The 19,672-nt window shown below is 37.0% G+C and overlaps 1 protein-coding gene across 1 annotated transcript; it reads left to right on the top strand.

Moving 5' to 3' along the window:
* Nucleotides 1-965: 965 nt before the first annotated feature.
* LOC118880057 (AP-3 complex subunit sigma-1-like) lies at nt 966-1,793 on the top strand. The gene is given in 2 exon segments (XM_036823423.1): nt 966-1,201; nt 1,204-1,793. Coding segments are annotated over 2 exon segments (603 nt in total). The 5' UTR covers nt 966-1,068; the 3' UTR covers nt 1,674-1,793.
* Nucleotides 1,794-19,672: the final 17,879 nt, after the last annotated feature.

Raw genomic sequence — 19,672 nt, 5'->3', positions numbered from 1 at the left:
TGCTTTGTGAGCATCTTTATTTTCTAGGCACAAGTGAGAAAAGTGAAGCTCATAAAAGCTAAGATATTTGCATCAGGCCATGTATCGAATATGCATTTTGGTCCAGATCGGACCCAGCTTCCTAGGCTCTAAAGCCCTTTCAGTCTTTTCTCCTAGACTGCACAGCCTTGACTGAATGGTGTCAGGACTTCCTCCATGACCTCTAACTCTGGTCCCTATGCAATTAGGGGAGGCAAAATCAGCAAATCTTGGAGAATACCTGACGCCAGGAAGCGTGAGCTAGTTATGAGAATCTCTGGCTCTTTGTTTTAATAGGGGTACAGAGAATATGAATGGCAATCAGATACTTTTACTTTCACATCTGTCAGCAAGCAAACAAGAATCATGGGAACCCTGGGGGCAGGTGTATAATTGTCAGGAATTTAGGGTGGGAAGGGGAGAACATAACTACTCATGGCACAATTACATCAGATGCAGGGCCAGAAGTAAGGCAATCCACTCTTGGGCCCAAACTCAAGTGTAAACTTCATGAGGGCATTGACTACACGATCTACATCTCTTTTGTAACTCTATCCCTGGCATCTTAAAGAATGCTGGCACACAGCAGGTACAAAGTAAATTTTTTTGGAATGACCTCATGAGTTAATTAATAATGAATCCTGTCTTCCAACTTTGGTCATGTCCCCCAGATGAACCCCACACAGGGAACCAGTCTATTATTCCTCCAATATTTTATTTCATCAAGCATTCTTTGAGCATCTCGTATGCAGAAAGCACTGTGATAGATGCCGAGGGGGTTACAGAGAAGTTTAAGACTTAATCTTTGCCCTCAAGGAATTTTCAGTCTAGTGAGAGAACGAGAAATAGAAACAGTTAATACTATATAAGACATGATTTTATATATATGCTAAATCTATAAAAGCATTGCTTTGGCAAAAAGGAGTAATTAGCTGTGTATGCGGGAGGGGGCGGGTGGGGAAGGATCGCCAGCGAGATCCCGAGGCGAGGCTCGAGCGCCCGCCCCCACCCCCTGGCCCCCAGCTCCCACCCAGTCGGCCCGGCTCAGCCATGATGAAGGCGATCCTCTGCTTTAACAACCACGGGAAGCCACGGCTCTCCAAGTTCTACCAGCCCTACAGTGAAGATACACAACAGCAAATCATCAGGGAGACATTCCATTTGGTATCTAAGAGAGATGAAAACGTAATTTCCTAGAAGGAGGATTATTAATTGGAGGATCTGACAACAAACTGATTTATAGACATCATGCAACATTATGTTTTGTCTTCTGGGTGGATTCTTCAGAAAGTGAACTTGGCATTTTAGATGTAATTCAAGTATTTGTGGAAACATTAGACAAGTGTTTTGAAAACGTCTGTGAACTGGATTTAATTTTCCATGTAGACAAGGTTCACAATATTCTTGCAGAAATGGTGATGGGGGGAATGATATTGGAGACCAACATGAATGAGATTGTTACACAAATTGATGTACAAAATAAACTGGAGAAATCTGAGGCTGGCTTAGTGGGAGCTCCAGCCCGTGCTGTATCAGCTGTAAAGAATATGAATCTTCCTGAGATCCCAAGAAATATTAACATTGGTGACATCAGTATAAAAGTGCCAAACTGCCCTCTTTTAAATAAGAAAATTTTAAAGGCCACTCCCAGGTAAAATCCGGGGGAAAAGTCATCTAAGTTTACCATGCAGTTGTTTACCAAAAATAGAGGAGGAGAGTCTTAACTTTTGCTCTTGGATTTAAGTCAAGGTACTGTATAGAAGTTATATAAAATCAGTATGGAAGTTCATTGTTGCTTTTTTGCTCAGTGATTTTGAAGATATTGAGTAGTTCCAGTGTGATTTTTTTCTTTATTTTCTAAACTGCATTCCTATGGCCACCTAAGGCATGCCTCTATGTATTGGCTACTACAGAATTTTGAAAAGTGTTTGGGACATTTCTTTAAATTATGTATAACCCAAAATGTTGGTGTTTTGTATGGATTACAAAAACAGCATTCCTTAATTCTTTCTGTTATTTGTCACAATTGTTATTTAAAGAACGAAGTATGTATTGCATGAAAACATTATGACCGTTTTTTCTCTTAGTTTAAATAAACTCCAAGGTAACTGGGCTTCTAAAGCACCGTTCTGTTTGCCTGGTATCTACTTTAGCAATAATTTTTTTTACGACCCTCTTACTCAACGAAGTAAATAAAAGTATATATTATCATTGTTAAAAAAAAAAAAAGGAGTAATTAAATTTAGTAGGGAAGCCTCCCTATGAGTGCTAAGATGATAAACTATATGAAGTAGGTGCTAGATAAATGTTGCTAGTTTACTGGAAATTTGGTAATTTTCACTTAATTAGTCCTGTGATAAATAGAGGAATTTTTCCCCATGGAAAAGTTTCTGCTTAAAAAGACCAATGAAGTAAGTGCATTACACTTGGAAAGAGTATCCCATCCCTTATGTGCTGCTTTGCTGTCCCCTTGACTATTTAGTTTTGAAACTCAGACACCTGTTCCTATCAAGTCTGGAATGAGCAGCATAGATTTATGTTCTTCACCGGTGTGAAATTAAAACAGAGTCTCCTGATATTTCAGCCAATTCTTTTTCTTTTCTTTTTTTCTTTTCTTTTTTCTTTTTGGACTGTTGATAACAGTCAAGTGAAGAATAATGAGGTGGTCACAAAAATTACCACCTCATTAGAGCTGGTAGAATGTAGACGTCAGCACAGCTCTCATCTTGGACTTCCTGATACTGTGCAGGCATTCGGAAAGAGATTTCAGGTAGAGATGTGAGTATGTTCTGTTTCAAAGCTCAGCTCTTCAAATTTTATTTCACAACATAACACCTTTGAGTCTGCTTTGCAGGGCAGTGCTCAACGTTTCACACCCCTGGGCAACAAGAGGGTCAAGTTGTGGAGGTGCGAAAGTGCGCACACGCACTCAGCACAGTGCAAGGAAGGCCACCAACTCAGCTTCTGTGAGCAAGATGCAGTGAGCTTTGATGGAGCTAGCAACAGGGAGCCGCTGGGATGTTTTGGTCAACAACGAGGGACACTAAAAAAGAATCAGATATTGTGGAAGGCAGTAACAAAAGAAGAGAGAAATCAAATTTTTAGAAAGTAACATTCTTTAGGGTTGTTTCTATCTATCTATCTATCTATCTATCTATCTATCTATCTATCTATCTATCTATCTATCTATCTACCTACCTATCTGCCATGCCTCGTGGCATGCAGGATCTTAGTTCCCCAACCAGGGATGAAACCGTGCCCCCTGCAGCGGAAGTGCAGAGTCTTAACCACTGGACCACCAGGGAAGTCCCCAGGGTTGCTTCTATTTAAATAAAGTCCTGCAAAATATTCAACTTGCTTGCTCTTGAAATCAATAACAGGAAAATGCAGGGAAATAGAAAATGGAGAATTGGAAGAATAAAACGAAGAAACAGGGGAGTTTTGAAGACCTTCTCACTCCTGACATGATCCTGGTAGGACTGAAACATGACACCGACCAGAGGGAAGCCCATTTCTGACTGGCGGTCATACTTTAGCTTAAGGAAAAAATGGAACAGATTTGGTCATTTTAAAGAGCTTGTCATTTTGGCAGAATATTTTTCCTTTTTTTGCCTTTGTTTGGGAGGGGGTGAGGGTGGGAATATTAAAATTAAAAAATATTCTTGGAGAAAGTATAAAAGAGCATTATTTCACATTTACAATAGCCTGAGAAATGCACTAATTTTTTACGTGTATTATGTTCCATGGAGCAGAATTTCAGAAAGACCAGATTTAATTTTTAAAAATCCTAATCTGTCAAGAACCAATACATTTATAAAATACAAAATGTGCTCAAAGGTCACAGCAATGTTACATTTCTAGAAGAGTTTTTAAATGTTTACTCATTTTCAGTACTCATCTCCCCAGAGACCAACAGCAAATATTTTGCAGTCCAGCTCCAGCCCACAGCCTCTTTATAGAAGTTGAGAAAGAGAATCAAGGGTCAAGGGTTTAGTCATCTACATATTAGAGGTCAAGTTGTCTACCAGAGTGCAAAGGAGGCCACGTATCCTGGGACACCATCTAGCCTCTCATCTATTTCTGCTTTTAGTATTCCTCAAATGGCACTCAGGCATCAGTGAACTATTGGAGGCCACTTGTCTTTGAGTGGCCCCTCCTCAGATAATCAGTCTGTCAACCTTGGTGCCTTTGGCAGGTTGGGGATGGAGCTGGCTTCTTCCAGGACCTTGCTCTTCTGCATGATTGCTGGTGTGTTTCAAACGTTGCTGGAGACATGGTCTTAAAGAGTTTTCCATTGGCCGGTCCAACTAGACATGTCTAGTAGGTATCCTCACCTCGGAGGCAGTGGTTATTTACCATATTCTTTTCCTTTCTCTTCAGAAGGGGATCCATGACATAAGAAGATAATCAAGTGAGGGACGAGGGCACAAAAGGCATGGACAGATAAGAGGGTTATTCATTCGTGGAGAGTTCTAGATCCTTGTGTTTGAAAAGCACTGGCTTTGAGGAAATCCTGAAATGGGGATTGGGTAATAACTGGAGTGAAAGCTTTGTGATGAGAACTAAGTAGATGATGGCAATGGATGATTGTGAGATTTCATAAGTTAGTATACATAATGGCTCTGGGCAAAACTCCCACCTTCCACCTACTCTGTACCCACACTAGGCAGATGTATGAGTCTAGAGATGGACACACAGCCATGCTGCCCCATCTCTGAAGATGCTGAAGACCACTAAGCACAGTTGGTCATTACTGCTGCCCAGTTATTCTACTACATTTACCTGTTGTTCTCTCACCACCCTACATTAACCAGATCCCCAGATGACTAGAGCTTACGACAGTCAGGAAATGACCATTTGATTGGGTTCTGCACAACACTTTCCCCCACTCTGCAAAATTCTGGAATAAAGAGTAATGGTTCCTACGTCACTAACATGCAGATAAGCTGCTTGAATTCTCCTATAGAATGTGGTCCAGTTCTTTTGAGAAGAGCCTAGGTGTTTTCTTCTGGGCAGTTTATTGTCTGGCACAGCTGCTCCAAGTGCCAGGTTAACCATCCATCTTATTTTCATCTCCCTTGTTTGTTGCCTCTTCCCTTCTTTGCTCCAAATACTTTTGCATATGCTAGCCCAGAGCTTCCTGGAATCCATTTCGTCTGCCAACATTTCTTGGTTGAGATATCATTTATATTGATGTCCCCAACAAGTACCTTGAATAGAAAGTCTCAAACTAGGGTATATCATCATAAAATCTTAAAACACTGTTGGAAAAAGAAGAATCTCAGTATTCTCTGGAGAAAAAAAGAAACACGTCTTAGACTAAGAATGGCACTGCCCTTCTAAAATGGCAGCCCTTGAAGAAGACAGTAGAGCACTGACTCCCAAATGAGTCCTGTTAAAGGACTTAATGTAGATGTTCACAGGCAAAAAAACAAACATAAAACCAAACCCTCAAAAGTTTGTTATATGCTTCACACCACATGTAACAATGAACACAAAATGAATCACAGAACTAACTATAAAACCTAAAACTATAAAAATTCTAGACGAAAACAGAGGAGAAAGTCTTTGGGACCTGGAGTTACGTGAAGAATTCTTAGTTATGACACCAAAAGCACAATCCATATATATATATATATACATATATATATAAACACACACACACACACACACACACACACACACACTTTACTTCATCAAAGTTTAAAACTTTTGCTCTGTAAACAACACTACCATGTGAATGAAAACAAAAGACAGAGCCTAGAAAAAATTTTTTGCACATCACATATCTGACCAAGGAACTGTATCTAAAATGCCTGGCAAACACTTAAAACTCAATAAGAAAAGAAACAACCCGATTACAAACTGTATAAAATATTTGAACAGACCCTTCACTAAAGAAGATATACAGATGGTTAATTCGCCCATAAATAAAATTTCAATATCATTATTCATAAGGGAAATGAAAATTAAAAACACAATGTGATACCACCAAAATGCCAAGGACCAAGAACAATGCACAATACCAAATGATAATGAGGATGTGGAACAAGTGGAACTTTCATGTGTGGCTGGTAGAAATGCAAAATGTTACAGCACTTCAGAAAAGTGTGTAGTGGTTTCTTATATATTCAAACATACACTTGCCATGTACAGAGCAACCCTCATCCAAAGTATTTATCCAAATAAAATGAAAACCTATGTTCACACAATAGCTAATATGTGAATGCTTATTGGCTATATTCATAATTGTCCAAAATAAAAATAAACTAATGTTCTTTAGCTGGTGAAAGGATAAGCAAACTGTGGTACATCCATACAGAGGAATAGTGCTCAGTAATAGAACGAACTCGTGATACACGCAACACAAATGAATCCCAATGACGTTAAACTAAGTGAGAGAAGCTAGATTCAAACTCTATATATTGTATGATTCTATATACCTGACAAATCTATAGGAAATGTGAACACATCAGAAGTTACCAGGAATTGAGGGGAGGGGGAGGAGTTGGCTGCAAAGAGGCAGCACAGGGATTATTTGGGTATAACGGAACCATTTAGTATCTTGTCTTGTTTACACTTCTGTCAAAACTCAAAGAATTTTACACCAAAGTCAATTATAGTTATGAAAATGAAAATGGCAACACCAAAAACAGTGAAGAGAAAGATAAGAAGCACCATAAACTATTTGGTTCGGTTAAAACAAATAAAATAAAAAGGATCCGTACAATTCATAGAAAGATGGGTGCTAAAAAAATCCACACAGATATACATTCTTGTGAAATCTCATAACACTAAAAATAAACAAATTTAAGTCTGAGAAAGACGGAGGCAGAGAAAGAGAGAGGATATCAAACTTACAAAACAAGCAAAATCCCACTGATGGTAGATTTATAAACAATTAACATATAGCCCTATACCTGATCAATCTGTTACTCAATTGTGGGTATAAAATAAAGATAATATAAGCTACAATGACAGTTCACTTTTTTAAAGTCTTTTTTTAATTTTTATTTTATATTGGCACTTAACTTTTTTTTTGAAATATAGTTGATTTACAATGTTGTGTTAGTTTCAGGTGTGCAGCAAAGTGATTCAGTTATACATATATATGTATATATCTTCTTTTTTAGACTCTTTTCCATTATAGGTTATTATAAGATATTGAGTATAGTTCCCTGTGCTATATAGTAGGTCCTCATTGTTTATCTATTTTATATATAGTAGTATGTATCTGTTAATCCCAAGCTCCTAATTTATCCCTCCCCTGCTCCCCTTTGGTAACCATAAGTTTGTTTTCTATGTCTGTGAGTCTATTTCTGTTTTGTAAATGAGTACATTTCTATCATTTTTTAAAATTCCACATATAAACAGTATCATATGATATTTGTCTTTGTCTGACTTATTTCGCTTAGTTGGATAATCTCTAGGGTCATCCACGTTGCTGCAAGTGGCATTATTTCATTCTTTTTTATGGCTGAGTAATATTCCATTGTGTATATATACCACATCTTATTTATCCATTCCTCTGTCAGTGGACATTTAGGTTATTTTCATGTCTTGGCTATTGTAAACAGTGCAGCTATGAACATTGGGGTGCATGTATCTTTTCAAATTACAGTTTTCTCCAGATTTATGCCCAGAAGTGAGATCTCTGGATAATATGGTAACTCTTTTTCTAGTTTTTTAAGGAATCTCCCTACTGTTCACTTTTGATGTCCCCTTTCTGAGGAAATTTCTTGAGGTTGTCCTCCACAAAACAAGGGTAAAGATCAAGGAAGAGAAGCACTGTAATTGCGTTAGGAATGCAGTGAAACAAACATTGGAATGACTTGCTTGTAAAAAGCCTAGAAAGAAATTGGTTCAAATTAGATCCCTAAGACAATGAACTCCAAGAAGGATATCTTTTAAAAGAATGGGATACATTCCAATTAACAGATGAAATAATAGGTAACTGGATATTCTTAGTGTTATATTGAAGAATGCATATATTTACTCTCTCAGCCACAAAAATGTAGGGAAAATGAAAAATTCTAAAAAAAAAATAGAACTATACTAAAAAGCCATGGTGAATTTATGAAACAAAATAAAATAAGGTATGATTTCAGGCAACTTAAGAAGTATATAAAAAGTACATTTGTTTTGGATTTAAGCAGCATTCTTCTCAAGTGGTCCTGGGTATGTGACAGTGGACATGAAGAGATTAAAATGGTATCCTAGACCAGAGTGTTCTTCCTTGGGCAGTAGTTACATAGGTGTCATTACATGCTATTTATTGAGTTTCAAGAATCAACTTACACAATATATAACTATATATATAACTACATATATATAACTATATATATATAACTATATATATAACTATATATATATAACTATATATATATATAACTATATATATGTATACCATTGGTATTTCCTTTGTAAAGATAAAGCTATACCTGACAGAATTTAGAAGGTGGATGTAAGGAAGGCGAGGAGAGCTAGTACCTTCAACTGAAGGAGAGACTGTCGGAAATTAATGGATCAAGATTACAAAAACAAGCAATGACTGAACTAAAATAGAGGCATACATTAGAAATAGTGCGGTTCGATTCCAAACCACCACAATAAAGCAAATATCATAACAATGAAAATGTTTGAAATATTGTGAGAATTACTAAAACATGACATAGACCCACAGTGAGCAAATACGGTTGAAAAATGGCACAAATAGACTTGCTCGAAGCAGTGCTGCCACAACCATCATTTTGTCAAAAACACAGTACATGTGAAGTGCAAGAAAGTGAAGCCCAATAAAACAAGGTATGCCTGTAATAATATAACTAATAAAATTGAGAATATTATGAGACAGCTGGATGAGGGTATTTGAATTTTAACTAACTCTTAGTCATTTGTAGGAGAATCAAGATTTTGTTTAATAAATCGAGAAATGTTTTTTTTTTTTTTATAAATTTATTTATTATATTTGGCTGTGTTGGGTCTTCGTTTCTGTGCGAGGGCTTTCTCTAGTTGTGGCAAGCGGGGGCCACTCTTCATTGCGGTGCGCGGGCCTCTCACTATCGGGGCCTCTCTTGTTGCGGAGCACAGGCTCCAGACGCGCAGGCTCAGTAATCGTGGCTCACGGGCCTAGACGCTCCACGGCATGTGGGATCCTCCCAGACCAGGGCTCGAACCCTTGTCCCCTGCATTGGCAGGCAGACGCCCAACCACTGCGCCACCAGGGAAGCCCCGAGAAATGTTTTTATATTATTAATAGCTACAGGTAGAACCACCAGAAGATACACTAGAAGAAATTTACAAAATGCTTGCTTGTCAGTAGCAGGATTGGAAATGGTGGGGAATGAGATGAAATGTTATAAATTCTTTAATACTATTTAATTTTTACCATGTATATGGGTTAGTTTGGAAAAATCAAACAATAAGCAAAATTTGGAATGAACTGTAAGTAAAAATGACATAGGAAGTAATTATAAAGGTAGGAAAGATGACTGTAATCAAACATGACTCCCTCACTTCCAAAATACCTGTAGAAAATGGATATGATCTAATAGTGAGAAACTCTTCAATGAACTAATATTCAATGGGGATGAAACATTCTAACATTAGTACAGTCACAAATTATTGTGAATTGACAGAGCAAAGCTTCTAAAGAAACAAAATGAGTTTCAAAGCGGGCTTTCTGTTGAGCTCAGATTTTGAAAATTACAATTTTAAATGCTATGAAGTGAAGCACAGAACCAAGGATCTATGAAAGCATGGTCCAGACTCCACTTTTATGATTTTAGTATAAGGGAAACAGAAAAATTGGAATAAGACCAAAGATGGCCTAAGCACAATCATTTAGGTAGATGGCATAATGTTACCACACTACTTGTCTTATTTTCAGTGTCCTTTCTGTCGTTACTAATATTTTTTAATCAAAGAGAAAGGTCTGCAACACAGAAAAGTTCTTAAAACTTTATTAAGTGAGAGCTGAAGTCTAATGAAGATGAGATACAGTAAGTCATCCTTAGATACTTAAAATGTGTTAAAGTAAAATACACTGAGGGAACTTTCAGACACAATTGAAGAAATATTGTCAGTAATTTTTGTTTTAAAAAAAATCCTGGATATCTTAGAGAGAAGTGTTGGGTGACTTTAGATTTACCAATGTCACCATAGTATTCTTTCAAAAGGGGATAAAAAAAAGTTGTGATATTAAATATTGCCAAATTTCACATCAGTCCCCAGGAAAATTCTACAAAGGACTGTGAAAAAGATGATTTAATAAATCACTTAAGAAGTTGATCATCAATATAAACAAATATACAGGCATAAGGCATAAGGCATAAATTCTCATGGACTAACATGTAATAAGATAGGATTATTGACTAGATCAAAAGAAACTTACAAATACTGGGAAAGTATCTTAATTTTCAGTAATTCATGTAAGTACTGTAGGGGAGGAAAACTTTTCTTCTTCCCTTCTAGGTTCTTTGGCTGGTCTAATAACTAAGTTGACATAAGACAGATTAGCAGGAGAAAAACAAATTTAATTTTGTATGTACAGAATCTATAAAATGCGACTAAAAAAAGTGACCCAAGCTGGCAGCTTTTACACCTTTTAGACAATGAAAAAATAAATCTGTGAGGAACTGACAAGTAAAAGGGGTTTGAGCTTGGGGTACCAAGTTAGTGAAGAAGTAACAAGGTGTTTTTATACAACTTTCTTGGCCCTAAATTCCCTATCTCTGGTGAGAAGGATGCCTTCTACCTCCTGGTATAGGGAGGATACCCTTCACGTGGGAGATTTATTTCATGCTTCCAGGGAGGGGAAAAGGAAGTCAGCGTGTCCATCTTGCACTGGTTGTTTCTTAAGTAACTTTAAAATAATCAATGGAATATTACTCAGCCATAAAAAAGAACAAAATAATGCCATTTGCAGCAACGTGGATGGACCTAGACATTTTCATACTAAGTAAGTCAGACAAAGACAAATATCATATAATATCACTCATATGTGGAATCTAATTTTTAAAAAGATGATACAAATGAACTTATTTACAAAAGAGAAACAGACTTACAGATATCAAAAAAGAGCTTATGGTTACCAAAGGGAAAATGTGGCAGGGAGGGATAAATCAGGAGCTTTGGATTAACATATACACACATACTAATATAAGATAGATAATTAACAAGGACCTACTGTATAGCACAGGGAACTCTACTCAGTATTCTGTGATAACCTACATGAGGAAGGAATCTGAAAAAGAATGAATATATGTATATGCATGACTGAGTCACTTTGCTGTACACCTGAAACTAACAAAACATTGTAAATCAACTATACTCCAATAAAATTTTAAAAATAAAGAATAAAAAATAATCAATATGCCAAAGTGGCTTATTTTGGGGTGGTGTAGTCTGCTCCCCTTCAGTACATCACTCATAGCCTGTGGACAAGATTGAAAACTGTGGCCTATACTATAGTCCGATTAGTTGAAATCATATTTAACTGAACAATATTATCCGGAAAAGTGTTGATGAATGCAATTTATCAGTCACTGAAGATGACAGGCAGAAAAATCTATAGTTACATAGAAAAGGGTTCTCCCATGTCCTTTTTACAACTGGATTTTGTCACTGCACTGAATAAAGAAGCCAAGCTGGTTAAGTCTGCAAAGCCACAATGCTGTTAGGATAGGCACTACATCAGAGGACCGATGAACTACTCATAAAGTCCTGGCATGCTCAGACAATGAGCTACAACAACATGAAACTTAATAGGAATAAATCTTAGGGCCTCTTGTTAGAATGTTTTTTCTTAAAATTGTAAAAGATCACTTGAGTAAGCAGATGGGGAAATTATACTGACAGTTTATTTTTAAAAAATGACAAGCTTAATATCAGCTCAATGTGAAGCCAAAGTAGGCATGCCAACCTTAAAATTTAATGTAAGAGAAAATTTCATTAGCAGACATAATAGCTCTTTGATCTGGGGAATTGAGCCTTTTAGTATTTATAGCTTATCTCAGTCAATGGCTGAAGGGTTAAAATTCAATCTGCTAGTTATATTTCGAGTTCAATGATAAGAAAATGGAATATGTCCAGAGTAGGACAAGCAGAATGATATGGAAACTAGAATCCATACTACATAAGAAAAAGTTGAAAACACAGCGACCAGTTAGCCAAGAAGGTAGAGAATTTGTTCATCTTGTATTTTCCGTTGCTAATAAAGTTGTCAGTAAATGCTCATGGAAAGATTAAATACGTTGTGCATAATACAAAGGTAATATGTAAAGCGATTACATTCCTCTAAGACAAAGAGGTCTTTTTTACATATAAATATGTCACATACAAATGGGCTTTTGCTCCTTGCCTTGCATTGAGATCTACCCTTTTGTGATACCTCAAACATTATTTCCTTTGTCTTGGGCACTTAAAAGTGAGTCAAACTTTACAAAGAAGCATGGTTTTTATAAACAATCTCACCAAGTAAACTTTCTGGAAAGTGATACCATGAACAAACAGTTGAAACTTTGTCCACACAATATTATTCAGAATTAATTTATCAGATTGGCCTTTAACTAAAATAAAGGCACTTGTCTGGGACTTGAATGTTCATGATGTTGTTTGATGTTTATATCCTTTAGTTAAGTATTTGGTAACAAGGACTCTAATTGACGGCATTCCCAGATGTATTCACAAAAGCATGTTCATTCCATTATTTCTCATACTAAGTTCAAGCCTTAGCCCAGAAGTAAAGTTCTTACTGTTTTTTAGGTGCTCTGGAGAGGCACAAAGAGACTTTTTTTCTGTCATCAAAAACAAAATATATATTGTTTGCTTATTTTGACATTTTTCAAGAAGGCAGAGAAGGGTGATATTAGGGCAGAGGTGGCAATATGTTACTCCTCTTCAAAATTCCTCCTGGTATTCAGGGAATTTAATCTTGGTGCCGTTCTAGACTGAAATTGTTTCAGCTACAGTAAGGTCTGAACATACTCAACCTTCATTTTTATGCAGATAATAACCGTGTTCTATACTTCAAGTACCTGAAATCCCCTATCTGGAAAAAAAAAAAAAAAAAAAGAATGTCTCCTAATTTTGGTCAGCCTTCTATATTCTTTATCCCAAATAATGGTGTCACAGTCTACCCAGTTTCTCAAGCTGAAACCACAGAGGGATCTCCCATTATTCACTCTCCTTCATGTCATACATCCAATATGGACACTATTCCCAGAAATGTCTAGGAAATTCCCTCCAATCTGCCACTGCTAAAATCAGGTTCTAGATTATTGCAAGATTATTCCAGATTATTTCTAGATTATTTCAAGAGCCGCCTACATTTCTCATATGAGATCTTTTATAATCTGTCCCCAACAAATACCACCACTTCCTATTACATATGACCATATGCTCCAGTTACACAAAACTAACCACCATTCCCAGGATATACTGAACTCTTTTATAACTCCCTGCATTTCAGCTGTCAGTAATGACCCTTTTTTTCTCTTGTGAGCTCTAAGACAAATCTTTAATTCTATAAACAGATGCTGAGAACTTCATGCATATGAGTGTTTAAAATACTGCAAGTACTAAGATTAAAGTATGTTTTCACACTACAGTAGAAAGAAGCAATCCAAAAAAAAAAAAAAATCTAAAAATATGTGTCCTAACAAAGGTATATAAAAGGCAGGGAAGTGGACAAGGAAAAAAGTGAACATTTTTTTGTTTTGTTTTTAGGTAGGGAGGGGCTCAGAGAGGAAGACACATTTGAATAGGAAATTGAAGGTTTGTAGAGGGTGAATAAGACTTTGCAAGGTCGATATGAAGAACAAGAGAAGTCCTGGCAGAGAGAATTCCCATAGTATAAAACCTAATACATACGTACAAGAAAATGTAAGTCATTTGCTATTTTTGGAGCATAAAGAACTTGGGGATACAACTGAAGAAATAAGAAGGAGTCTGATTAAGTTAGGCCTTAGATACTTGCTAAGGAGTTGAGACATTGAGACTTGACTCATAGGCACCAAGGAACTATGTTGCATTTTAAGCAAGAGAATCAGAAGAATATTTGTAGTTTTATAAGATTACTCTGGTAATCTTTAAAAAGTAGACATTTTGAAGGCAGTCAAGCCTGGAGGTTGAAAGAAGCCATGGTCGGGTCCAGATTGGGAAAATAAAGCTTGTCATATGGCGGGGGGATCAAACAAAGGGGATGGATGATTAGGATATTAATTAGCTTGAGTCAACAGTATGTACAGGTTTATTACAATGCGATATTAAAGCCTGGGGACAGTTTCTGCTAAGTTCTAAGTTTCTGGATTCTGTGAAAAGGTGGATGGTGCCATCATTACCGAAAATACCAGAGAACCAGCACGGTAGGGGAAAATGAGCTGAGTCTTGACTATCCTGTGTCTTAATGTTGTTGCCTCCAAGAGGTGAAGCGGGGGGACCACTGGAAGTTTGATTCGTTACCACTGCCACTGCCACTGCCGTGAGGGCAGTTGTCCCCAGTGGAGCGGCTCTGCAAAGGAACCAAGGAAATCCGAACATGTTTGCCATTACTGGCTAAATGGAAATCGTTGGAAAATTCCTTTCTTTTTACACATTCCTCCATGTTAAATTGTCTCCGTGGTTCTGTACCTTTCAAAAACATTGAGGTGGTCTGAGGTTTTGTAGCTAGGTTAGGTTCTCCATACAAATTTTCCTCAAAATGCATGTGAATTAACACCTATGGGAACTTGAACTGTGGTCTGACAAGCTTTCATCTGGGTTCCCAGAGCATAAGACAGCACAGAGCATAAGATGATAGAATCATATGTGGCATATCGTTTGCACTCTATAAATGCTATCCAATACATTTTTCACTGGAAAAGAAACTGTAATTCTTTACAATTGCATTAACAAACCTTTGATGATACGACAGCTATTAAATTTTACTTCATTAACAGAAAAAAAAGCAAACTGATAGATTCTCTCAGCCTTGTCCTTCCTCCTCTCTTAGTGACCACCAACAACAGCACGGTTTTCTTTCTTTTTTTTTTTATAAAATTATTTATTTATTTAATTTATTTTTGGCTGCGTTGGGTCTTCGTTGTGGTATGCGGGCTTCTCATTGCAGTGGCTTCTATTGTTGTGGAGCACGGGCTCTAGGCACGCAGGCTTCAGGAGTTGTGGCGCATGGGCTCAGCAGTTGTGGCTCGTGGGCCCTAGAGTGCAGGCTCAGTAGTTGTGGTGCATGGGCTTAGTTGCTCCGCAGCATGTGGAATCTTCCTGGACCAGGGCTCGAACCCATGTCCCCTGCATTGGCTGGTGGATTCTCAGCAAAGTCCCAGCACAGGGTTTTCTTAGCAACAGTTATTGCCAGGGAGTATACTGTTGTTAATCATTATCTTGAAAATTGCAATTATCCCCAAACCTTAAATTCCTTAATTTGGATATGCTATTTTCTCTTTGTTTTGTAACCCCTTGAGTCATACGCTGCCTACATGGGAGTATTTATCAAAGTTTATTTAAGCTTTGTTAAGGAGAAAACCACAGGCCTAAGATGGCATCACTTGTGCTAAAACCTACGAAACTAAACTTAGATTTAATACCTGACCTCACTGTAGTTTCAGCCTTCCCCAGGAATGTAATCTTAATTGGTCAGTGTGGAATTTTCTGGTCAGCACCAGTGAGGTAATTTGCCACATGGACCCTCTCCAAAGGAAGGAGAAGTAATCTGTGTGGTGAAAGACACTCACCCTTCTCCCCAAAGAAGGTGACTTCTGGCCTGAAAGATCCTTTATTTTGCTAATACCTTCCTTGCCCCACCCTCCTTCTGCCTACAAATACCTTCCCTTTTGTACAACCCCTTGGATCACCCTTCTATTTGTTGGATGGGATGCTGCCGGATCCATGAATCGCTCAATAAAGCCAGCTAGATCTTCAAATTTACTCAGTTGAATTTTCTTTTTTAACAGCTTGGCTAGCCAAACTGTGTGTTAGGATCACCCCCGTGAAATCGATGGAACCATTAAAGTAAATGCTGGTTCTTGCAATTCGTTCGCGATCTATTTTGCATGGCAATTTTATTAGTTGTTTTTGATTTCATAAAAGTGCCTTTACTGATTTAAAAGCAGAGAGCTATATTTTCTATTTTTATCTATAAACAGCTTTAGATGCCCCATGAGAGCAAGCACTCAAAACAAAAACCAAAAACTTTTAAGTACAAATCAGATATGCTTCTCAATACTTAATTGCAAAGTGCTCCATTTTTTTAAAAGTTTATTTTATACTTTTCTGCTTGGATTCTCTCTCATACCTGCTCGGTCCCTGGCCCTTTTTATAACACCTGACTCTCCTATACCAACTTGTCATTGGAAGCACTGGTTGCACTCCAAGCACTTACCTATCATTCCTTGTTCTGTCTAGAGGAGCCGATTTTCTCTTTCCTCCAGCCTAGGTTGTTACTTGGATCACTGCCAAGAGTCCTTCATTCTTGCTTTTTCCTGGTGTTTGTCTCCTGGCCAGTCTCCTCTTTCACACAAGGAAGGTCATGCGTGTCTCCATTATGGCTCCTACTCCATCCGACCTCTTTATATTCCAGTAGCTCATCTTGTGTCTGCATTTTCCAACTGAGTTTCTGCCTGCTGAAGAAGTGAATGAGTGAAGACGTTTAGTAGTTTATTTGGGTTTTCTTCTACCCAATGACTGAAATTAATGAGCTCGTGGGAATTTTTATGATGTAATTTAATTAACAGAAAACCACACTAAGAATGTTAAGCTAACATTTGGTAAAAGCATCTGAAAGGGTTTCTTCTTTGGCATCAAACCCTCAGCACTTTTAAAGCCTTCCTTCGGATTGCGTAGCTAAAGGTACAGGGAAGCTATTATACATCCTCTATCCTATGGCCTCAGCTCCTGACCCTGTTTCCTGGCTTGTGTGGTTCCACCATCATAGAAACTCAAGTGAATGGTCAGTTTCGCACTCATCTGGGAGCAAGGCAACTTGGAAGTAGCTGGTGTGTCCTTAGAAGTTTGCTGGGTTTTTTTTTTAATCACTTGAACTGTGTAGGTTAGTAATAGAACACCTACACTGATATAAGAAAAAGAAATTATTAGAGTTTTGTTTGGGGTTTTCTCTGGGGATAAAGGAGAAATTTGAAGATAGGAAACAACTAAACAAACCAAACAACTAAGAGTTTTACTTTTCATACCCTCAAAAATACTCCTTTAAATTTCTGTCTAAAATTCAAATTGTGGTTGTGATATTTCATAAAGTCATAATAATATATAAGAGAAATAGAAAACTTTGTGTATATATAACACTAAAGCAAAACCCTCCTTCTGTGATTATTGCTGCTTGGAAAACTCTAGCTTTTTTATTAGTGTCCTTAGAACCCAGGAATAAACAAAAGAAGATTCTGATTTCATGGTGATATTGCTTCTGGACAAAATGAATCACTTACCACTTCTAGGACATTGTAGGACATAGTTAGATTTGTAATTTAAAATATATTACACATCTGAACTATTGAAAGTTTAGTTGGAGGGGAAAAAATCAGAGATAGCTAAACAAAAACAAAAATAAAGTAAAAAGTAGTCCAAAAACTGAGCTGAGGACTTTCAAGGCTCCACTAGACTTTCCACAGAAATGAAATACTGTTCAACCAAGGCAATACCAAATGGAAACACTTCTAAATTAAAAGACACATATACACATACAAAAAAATGATCACCAACTGGTATCAAAATAGGAGTTCACTGAAAATTGTTTGATGGAGTAATGCATGCTTTGTTAGGATTTATCTAAATTGTTATTTAAAAATCTTCCTGAATAAACTATGAGGTACATGAATACATGAAACTGACAGAAGTATTTTTTTAAAAAAAGATGCCAGTGTATCTTTTCGAATTAGAGTTTTCATTTTTTCCAGATATATGCCCAGGATTGGGATTGCTGAATCATATAGCAACTCTATTTTTAGTTTTTTAAGGAACCTCCATACTGTTCTCCATAGTGGCTGTATCACTTTACATTCCCACCAACAGTGCAGTAGGGTTCCCTTTTCTCCACACCCTCTCCAGCATTTGTTGTTTGTAGATTTTTTGATGATGGCCATTCTGACTGATGTGAGGTGATACCTCACTGTAGTTTTGATTTGCAGTTCTTTAATAATTAGCGTAGGTTCTGGATTTGAATCTCAAGTATCTGCAAGGGGTTGGTGGCATATCATTAGCTACTGATTTTAGATTAACTGTTAGGGCCAGCCCTGAATAAAGTCATGACATTTTCAACTTTTTAATCTATGTTCCTCCTCATCCTTACATTCCTCACTTTTCTCTCAAATATTCAGTTAAAACATCAGCCCTTACTCCTTCCTAATCAAAGTTTGTTTTCAGAGACTTGAAATCGCAAACAATAACTAACAGGTGAGAATATTATGTCCTTTTTAGGATTACTTAGGTTTTAATAAGAATTCACACCATAAACCAAACAAAGTGAAGTTTTTGGTAAAGTTTCATGGCAGTTAGATGGCTTTTCGACATCTCTAAAATTGCCTCACCCAAGCAGTTGCCTGTCCTATCTTAAGCCAGTTGTGGTTAAGAGTAAACTTTCACAGCAGTAAATCATTTGGTAAGAAATGTTTGCTATTCTTATATATACTCAAAAAGCCATTTAGAGTGGGGCGAAAAATGTCACAGTATAACTATCACTGTGGGTCTGAAAGTGCTTTACTTATTTATGTAATTGCAAATATTTTATACTAAAAAGGCAACAATATGTACATATTCAAATAACTTTATGTAAATTATTTTTCACAGTACATTTTTTTTTCAGATTTTTGAAAGTTTATTAATAAGTAGCCTTAGAAACTCAGGTTTTTTAAAATTGGAAGTAGTACTTTTAAATCTTCAGCACTTCCAAAATTTATTCATGATTAAAAGTCCCAAAGAAAGTAAGATAACTTTTAACTCAGAACAAACTTAAGCCAATTATTTTTCTATTTTAATTCAAACAATTATTTATAATCCATTTATTGTATTACTGCTTTCTTTTTTTTTTTTAATTTATTTATTTATTTACTTTTGGCTGCATTGGGTCTTCGTTGGGTTGCGCGGGCTTCTCGTTGCAGTGGCTTCTCTTGTTGCGGAGCACGGGCTCTAGTCTCGAGGGCTTTAGTAGTTGGGGCTCTCGGGCTCTAGAGCACAGGCTCAGTTGTAGCACACGGGCTTAGTTGCTCCCCAGCAGGTGGGATCTTCCCGGACCAGGGCTCGAACCCGTGTCCCCCGCATTGGCAGGCGGATTCTTAACCACTGCGCCACCCGGGAAGCGCTGCGTTACTGCTTTCTAAACATCAGCATTTGCATAACTCTTCCACAGTTTTTGGCTGTATGTGTGTCCCACCTATACTTTTGCTTACTTGATACTTTGTTACCCTGTATTAAAATACATGTATTTAAAATAATTTTGTATCACTGCCATGCATTTAAAATGATCTCACTTGCCCTAAGTAGAGTGATTATAAATGTAAATATGATTAAAAACAAGCTTTTATGTTAAAGACTACATAAGTAATGCTAAATCTAGTCAATTAGCAAAACTGCACATCAAAAATTATGTTACTCAGTGAGAAAAAATGATAATGTTTTTGATTAGTCAGTGATAAAGGCACATTTGGTT

The sequence above is a fragment of the Balaenoptera musculus genome, chromosome 14 (assembly GCF_009873245.2).
Source record: "Balaenoptera musculus isolate JJ_BM4_2016_0621 chromosome 14, mBalMus1.pri.v3, whole genome shotgun sequence".
Lineage (NCBI taxonomy): Eukaryota > Metazoa > Chordata > Mammalia > Artiodactyla > Balaenopteridae > Balaenoptera > Balaenoptera musculus.
This window is presented reverse-complemented; position numbering and strand designations above follow the sequence as displayed.